The 8,466-nt window shown below is 45.3% G+C and overlaps 1 protein-coding gene across 1 annotated transcript in view; it reads left to right on the plus strand.

The window, feature by feature from the left end:
• The window catches only part of T265_01600 (hypothetical protein), a gene marked incomplete at both ends in the record, with an annotated part of 40,543 nt that overhangs the window by 14,090 nt on the left and 17,987 nt on the right, over positions 1-8,466 (plus strand). Inside the window, 3 exons of the mRNA XM_009165659.1 lie at positions 2,551-2,690; positions 3,920-3,987; positions 6,909-7,047. Coding sequence (XP_009163923.1) covers positions 2,551-2,690; positions 3,920-3,987; positions 6,909-7,047 — 347 coding nt within the window. The remainder of the gene's footprint in view (positions 1-2,550; positions 2,691-3,919; positions 3,988-6,908; positions 7,048-8,466) is intronic.

The raw sequence follows: 8,466 nt of genomic DNA on the forward strand, positions 1-8,466 counted from the left end.
GTGGCGTAAACAGAGAGGTGGCCAACCCATGACCTGGCAGAGGAGTATGAAGGAGATCACGAAACGCTTGGGTGCTGTCGGTGCTACTCGCCTTCCAGGATGGGGACCGCGTGATCCTCACTGTGCCTGGTTGGAGACACTACAAGATATGGCTGCCAACCGATGTCAGTGATGTTCTTGTTGTCAGTTTCTGTCCAGATTGTCTGAGTGAATGTCTGGAGGCGTAGGCACCTCGGAATGATTGTGTTAAGCTAGCACTAAGTCCCTCCCCCATCCACCTTTATTCTTTTCTTTACAATAAGGCTTTCAAATGAGTCATGGTTGTACGGCAGTGAAGCATCGGTGTTGAACACTGATTTCATGATGTCGATGATGATGATGGTGATGATGGGGGGGGGCGAGAAAACCCAAGCGGTTATAGCGCGAATTTACTAACCAGAAGGTCCGTGATCGTACCCGACCTGTGCCTCTCGACTTCCCCTGTCTTGGCTTGGGCAGCCTGACAGAATCCCAGCCTTCGTATTTCCTTCGGATGGCATGACGGTTAGGCACCCAAAGGGTGCTACAGCTGAACGATTTTTTCCGTAGAATGATTCCGAAGTGTGTCTGTGTTTTCAAACAAACGGGAGGTATTCGAGACAGAAAGAATGACTATATTTTGAGAATCGTAGACGCAACTTCGGGTACTTGCAAACCATAAGTTTGTTGGATCAAGTTACGGGAGCGTTTAATAGCTTGTAAGGGCCTTTACATGCTTTAAGAAGACAGTGGAAAAAGTAACCCATGATTTTCGGTCTTGTTTTAGGCACCTACCTCGTATACTCTATCATCCCGCTGGTAGGTTATGTTTTCGACTTTGAGTGCACTGTTTGGAAAGTGCGTATAGATGTCTCATGAGAAGCCGGAACTTTGCAACACAGAGAGGTGACCTATCCATATTAGAATATAGGTATCCTGTTGGTGGAGTCAGTCTATGTTGAAGAGTCGAAAAATACTGTAAAGCTGTCCCATTCTCATTGAGAATCATCAGCAATGCACATAACATGAAACTTCAGCGACATTCGAACTCGCAACCTTTCGGTTGATGGCTGGAGACCGCCGTTTGGCGATGGGTGGCTGATCAGAAGTGTGAGTGCCTCATATTTGTTCTTGCACTTCATGAAAGGGAACTTTGTTCGTCGTAGACTATATTCATATACACAACTCGCTGTTCAGCTTTTTCGAATTGGAGGCCGGTCTTTCATAAAAATAACTATTCTGTGAAAATAAGTTTTCCCCCATCTCGATGTTGTACTCGGGGGTGTCGGTGGGTTCCTCGAGAAACGTATCGTAATCCCTTTCACACAAGCAAGTGGAAGCATGAAGCGATCTTCTCGGTCAGCGGGATGTTCTATCTTGGCTCGATCACCATTGCGGTGCTGCGTTTCTTAATCTCTCCACCAAGCGGATCTTTTTGAAGTTTAAATTACCTTATAGCAACTCTACTGTGTGGAGGTCGGTCAGCCCCAACGATGCACACTGGTCAGATTGCTCACAAAATCGTGAGCACAGAATGTCGAGGGATTGTAGTTCTTCTATCAGATTTCTAGGGAGTTCAGTGACTAAGGTGCAGGCCACGGGCCGGTGAGTTTGTTGCTTGAAAATCACCCTGGTTTCTCGACCGCTGCTGCCTAGGTTAGAAAAACCTATCACTGGTTCCTACGGTTGCATGGTAGCTATGCATCCGAAAGATGGTCACAAATAAAGGATTCCATTTTACTCCGTAGGTAGACGGTGTGTTTTCCCCTTACGGCAATGAAGCATCGGTGTTGAACACTGCTGTCCAACTGTCGATGATAGTGATGATGTTCTTCCTGACTGGCTAGTTGCTGTCCCATCCGATGGCTCCCTCCTGCATCAATAGGCACAGGACTTGCCACACTCACTGAAGGCACACTCGGTGCAAACTGACTTTTGAGCCGTTGGCTTCTGAACATGCTATTTTCCCATCCTGCAACTAGGCTTGCTTAACTCATTTAATCCTGATACATGTGCTTTCGGTGTAATAACATCCGTACGAGTTCAGTAATATTCACTAGTTGAATGGCGCCAGTTGTGAAACAAAAGGTCATGTGAGTTTTTCGCGAAAAGAGATCGATATGCTGTCATATGATAGAGGGTACCACCATCCATTCTCTCTGCATTTCGACGACCACGTTCGGTTTTCGGTCTTTAGTACGGGCGGCTGCGAGATTGCCACTTGCAACCCTGTTTCAATCCCGCATTTCAATTTTCCAGTGCCACTTAACAATAAGTCCCGCTCACTTTTTCCTAATTGTAGAAAAATTATCATTTGGATCAACCAGTTCACGAGTTCTGGGTTTCACTTCTGCTTTTTCATCCATTACATATCTATCTGCAACTGGACAGAGATCCATACTCCACAGTGTCACTGTAGTCTAATTCCAGCGGACTAATGACAAGATTATTCTTAAGTAGCTTTACACATTGTCATTATTCCTGTCAAGTCTAGTTGTCTATTTATCGGCTACCTCTATCTGTGACGTCCAGCCCAGTGATGCCTTCGAAAACCGTATACCACTGCTCTATCCCTATGAAGATAATGAGCTGACAGCTCGAGGAACTAGTGGTCCTCGTCAAGATGCGTATACAACAACACTGCTGTCGTCACTAGCTCCTGTTCCTACCACGTAAGTTTTCCATTTCTCGTCGCTTATACAGACTCTCTTGCTCGATGCCATCTTTTTCTAACCGTAATGGGTGGTAGCGCCTCGAAATCCTTGCCTTCCAGCTTACTGTGCGTGGAGAGACATTGTCGGACTTCAGGGACGGTCCTGCTTGTGAGCCTATCGAAAGGTGACACCACCCTCCAATTGTAACTGCACTCAGCAAGCAATCCGTTACTTTTTCACCACACATTGTTTCAAACATTACTCAGATCGGGTGTAGATGGCACCCCGTCAGTACCTGTCTCTGCATTCACATAAGTTGAAGCCGTTTACTGTTTTTTTCAGGCTCATTAGCAAGGTTTCGTGTTGTTGACATGGTGCACAGTTGTGGTGTCTGTTTTCTCACTACAAGGGATGTGGGCTATTTGTTTCTGCCATCGAGACGATATTTCTCTCAGTCAGGCCATAGCACGTGCTAATTATATTCGATACTTTTTGGATTTGTATTTACGCCTTTTTTCCGCACCACAACGCATTAGTCTAGCTGGTATTGTATTCCCCTCCATGAACCCATCCGCATACATTTCTAACCCTTGTTTTATCCCTATTCCATCTCAAAATCGGTTCGGTGTAGTCACAGTGACGTTTGCTTTCTTTCTTTGTTGTTAGTGATATGTGTGTCGTGAACTAACACCTGACTTTAGTATTTATGAGCCAATCATGGTAGTTCCATTCAACATGTTTGGGAGTCAGTAAATGTGGGGAGTAAGAATGAGTGGATCTGTATACTGTCTAAGTGCTGGCTAATCACACTGCTGATCTGCCGCTCGGTTAAGTGTTCAAACTACCAGCCGGGGGGTCACGGTTTAAAACTTTCTGCTGGAGTTTCGTGATCTTCGCACTGCTGAAGCAGCTGTACAGTAGTTCTCGGCTTTTCAGCATTAATTGGCTTCATCTTCAGGACGAAATCTCTATTCAAAATACCGAAATCCCGTCACACTACAGACGGGACAAGAAATGTTTTCAAAGAGAGAACTACCATCGTATGGAGTGATAAACTTCGAGGCTCCTAAAGAGCGAACAACGTAGCATGGCGGTTCGATGTATCTGATCTCAAAAGAGGTTGCTTGTAGGTAGATTTTTCTACTCCATGTGAATCTGCGCACATGAATTGTTACAACCTGGGAAAACGGTGTGACGAGTTCGTGTTCAGTGCTAATTTATTATGTACCCGCTGTTTTTATGTTCAGGCATGGTCGCGTTGAACCCGTGAATCCGCCCACTATGGAGGAGCTGCTGCAGAGCATCATGATGAAAGGTTAGTTCTCTTTTGGATGAATTTGTTGAAGTCGGATGTTCAGTAATGAGTAGAGATTATCTGCATTGTTTGTGGTTCGTTTACCTTGTTATTGCATGGCTAGATAATCGTATTACATCCAGTGCTTTCGTATCTGACATGGAACAACTTGGAGACCGAGATAGTCTTACTGACTTGCAGTTGTTTCACGTTTATATACTATTCATCCATCCATAGCAAAATCCACCCATCAGCCAGATCGACATTGGGTAGGAATGTTTTCGGAATTATCGTCGTTCATATCTAATGAGCTGTATAATATATTCGGATCAAACAATCATCCGCATGGTAAATTGGGGGAGCATCAGTTGAATTCATTCGTTTGTGTTTCTCCAATGGAATGTGCAGCGCAAGTACTCCCATCGCCTACTGTTCTTCTTTGGCGTCGTTGCCATTGACGGCACTAACAGTAAAGAACACTGGTGCTGCACTACCGTATAAGGGAACAGGATGGCTAAGGTTAAGGCACGAGCTCAAGGACCGTAAGGTTCGTGGTTCGAATCCGACCTGTGCCTCTCGACTTCCCCTGTCTAGGCTTGGGCAACCTGGCAGTATCCCAGCCCTCATGCTTCCTTCGGGCGGCATGGCAGTTAGGCAGGGTATTACAGCTGAACGATTATTTTTCTTATTACTATCGTATAACTAGTTTGAATAAAGCCGCTTGGGTTCACTTTCACCGGTGTCCCAGCATTGTTCCGCAATTTTTGTGGAGTCTGTCCACATGGAAGCTTCGATAGAGCACACAAAATTGTGTATATTTCAGTAGGTCCGGAATACTAAGGATGATGGGTACTTGAAAGTTCTACAGATTACAGCGCCACCGAGCTCCTGGTCCGAATGACCCACAACCGCATTTTTGAAAGGAGGCGGTGAAGCCCTCAGTCAGCGTTTTTCTGATCTGTTTGCGTGCATTTAGGATGCTGTCCCGGACAACCGGGGAGAATCGTTGATGGTACCCATTTTCAAAAAACGGACTCGAGGTGGGTGCGGTAACCACAGGGGGATCAGTTTGACTCTGGTCGTAACGAGACTGTTGGTGTCATTTGTTTTTCGTCGTGAAACACTGACTCGAGAGCAGCAAGTGGGATTCCAGCCTTGTAGGGGTTGCACTGACTGATTGTAGTGTGACAGATGAGGTCACTGTAGGAATCTCCGTTTGCCGCTTTGAGTCACCTATGGCGTCAGTGGTATATTTCTGAAGCTGAAGGGAAGTGTGTATCGGGCTACAGTGTGAGATGTTTTGTTGCACACCTGTCAGACTTGGTCTGTTCGATCAGCAGAATCGAGACGTCTTCAGGTCTTCGACAATTGTCTTAGAACTACAGCTCGCATGGGTTCGTGTTTGTAGTGAGGTGATTAGAAAGCGAGTCTTCGGCTGTTCAGAGGAGACTTTTGTTGAAGAATGTGTCCAGAACCAGAAGCTGTAGTTATCAGGGCATGTATTGCGTGTGCCGAACCGTCATATGCCGAAGGGAGTGCTTTTTTCCGCACCCAATTCAGAGAGGTGGCCAACCGTTGACCTAGCAGAGGGGCATGAAAGAGACTACAAAACGTTTGGGTGCTGCTGCTCGACTACCAGGATGGGAACCGCGTGGTCCCCACTGCGCCTGCTTGGAGACGCTGCAAGACACCTCTACCAACCGATGTCAGTGGCGATCTTGTTGTCAGTTTCTATCCAGGTTATCTCTGGAGGTGTAAGCATTTCGGATTGAATGTGGTAGACTAGCACTAATTTACTTTCCTGCCCAGTTTTATTCTCTTGTTCAAAATAAGGCTTTCAAATGAATCATAGTTGTGCGGCACCGAAGCATCAGTGTTGAACAGTGATGTTATTTGTCGTTGTTGATGATGAGACTAAAATGGGTCGAACGTAAACAGCTCATGATTTTGCACAAGGGAAATACTGGATGTTGCTGATATATGTTTAGGGTTTCAGGATGAGGTACGTAAGTCCCTGCTCGTATTTGGTCTGTAACGTTGCTTGATTGGACTACTAACTGATGACAATAGAGATTCGTGGTCATATTGTGTTCAGATAGTTTGAGTGAGTGTTGGAAGCACCAAAATTGGAGTCCGCTATGACCTGGTGTGCGAGCCATTCCAGGGGGATTTTTCATGAGTGTGTTCTGAATGTGGAACTGAGACAGCAATCAGGTCTTGAAATATTTCCGCTCGTTAGAATTCACTTTCTTTCTTTTCGAATTTTAAGAAATTCACAGAATCGTTCATTACTGAATCGCTTTTCTAACATGCCTCCGTTTTCTGGTGCGATCCGTAAAATTCGCTCGTTTTTTGGAAGACTTTGTAGAGATGGAATCCTACATCGTGGTTGAGTTTTTGCCATCAAGTCTTCACCATTGTTAGGACAACCTTATGTGACCTAGCAGCAAAACCTAATTTTTTTTTACCTCAATCTACTCATCTCCCCTCATAGCGGTCTCATGGGTAGTCGCACTTCATGCAGAATATTTGGAAAAGTTCAACTTGATGAGTTGCTGGACTTAGTGTGTCAATTATCAGGTTGATTCGGGATTGATGTTAAATCTGAGAGCATGACTTCAACATATTGGGTTCCGGCACCCTTGTGCTACGTATTCGATTGAAAAACAATATAGCCAATGGGTTACCGTCAGTCTCAAATGAATTACTAGCCAGTTTACAAATAGTTGTTGAACTCCAAAACTATAATAAATCTTCTCCTGTGTACAGTACACAGCACCGTACGTCCTATTCGGACAGTCTTCTTCGTGCAGTGATCAGCTTGACCGTGTGTGTTCACTCGTTTAGATGGCCAATGAAGTTAATTCTTCTGCTTTAAATCCTGAATTTGAGCAACGTTCTAACTCTCTGTTACCGTTTTTATCGTGGCTTTCAACTGTCAGTGCATGTGATTCGGTTCAACAAACTCGTGGCTTGTGTTCGTGAACGCTTCAGTGATCCACATTCGGTCACAAACGCTGCTGTTTTGCAGCATCTTCAGAAGGTGGCAGTCCTCATCCGTGGTTGGTGGGTCGTTAAAAGGTTAGTCGTTCTCGGCTTGTCTTTTGTTTTGCCTTATCGCAAATTCACCGGTTCCCTTAACCAACAGTGGACCCCGCTGAACATCCACTCTACATTCAGTGGATGTGGTTACGAATGTTTGATTGCGGCCCAGTTTAAGGATCTGCGTAGTTCAAGCTACAAGTGCTGTGGTTCATTTCAACTCTTTCAGTCCTAAATTGTTCATTAAGCTGCAACGGTTCCATCCGCTACCGAGGGTAAGAAAGGTAAGGGGACGCTGTCAACGCATTGGAGGCGGGGACCCACCCAATCGACTGTCACTAAATCGTCCTATTTGGCTTAATAATTATAAACAGGGGGTGGGGGTACGTATTGAAACCTACAATTTTAATGCAGAACCACTACTGACTCTGTGACTGAATCGTCTTTTCAAGGTCACTGGGCAGGGACACTTCAGCGACCGATGCCGTGGTTGGAAAGACGCCGGCGTGATCTTTTTGACTAGGGAAGTTATATTTTCGTTTTCCGGTGGACGCACATCCACGTAGCTGCTAACTGATGAATTTTTTATCACTTCAGCTGAGTTTTCCGCGTTTATGAGGTTTGGGTTTTATTTCGCCCAGATTTGAGGGTGAAATCCCCATGTCGGAGCCATCGATAAGAAACGTTGTGGTGTTTACATTCTTTTCATATCTGGCTGCATTTATGAACCCGTTCTACTGTCACTGCATGACTCACTCCATGACCTCCACTCAGTTCCTTGGGAGATGGGGAAAGGGCTCCATATATCTCCAAACAGACTCCTTTGTTTTCTCTTGCTTATATGTGAGCAGCCCAACGGTGTATCCTACTGTCTGTCATTTATTAAACAAATAGGTTGCATAGAGCTTGAGATTGCTCAGCGGCCAAGTCCCAAGGTCACTGACCAGAAGTCCATGGTTTGAGCGAAAACCTAGGTTTCTCGATTTCCGCAACCTGGCGGCATCTCAGTCCTTATGCCTACCTTGGATTGCTTAGCAGCAATGCACCGAAAAGTTGCCGTGTTCGAATGGTTCTTTAGTTATTCCTTATGCTGGGGAATTGGGGAAAGTTTAACTGTCCTTGGTGGTTTCGGGACACCCTCACTGTTCCAAAGGCGTCAGGTCTGAAAGTAGCGTAACTATATTGAGACGTACTATCTCACGTATTCTACTGAGTGTTGATTGGTATACTTTCAACCGGCTTTCTAAACACAAGGGTAAAACAACATACGTAGTGACAGCCCTGCGAAAAAGGAGCCAATGGTTTGTCCAGCTTTACGTCTGTTAAAAACAACCAGTGAGGTGTTTGCTAGTTTTATTTCATGTTCTTTACCAAGGAATCGTTGTGGTGGTCGTAGTTGATCATTCTCTGCTGAACCGTTTGGAGTGTTCAGCAAGCACCGATATACATTCGTCACAT

This window comes from Opisthorchis viverrini (assembly GCF_000715545.1).
Source record: "Opisthorchis viverrini unplaced genomic scaffold opera_v5_17, whole genome shotgun sequence".
Classification (NCBI taxonomy): domain Eukaryota; kingdom Metazoa; phylum Platyhelminthes; class Trematoda; order Opisthorchiida; family Opisthorchiidae; genus Opisthorchis; species Opisthorchis viverrini.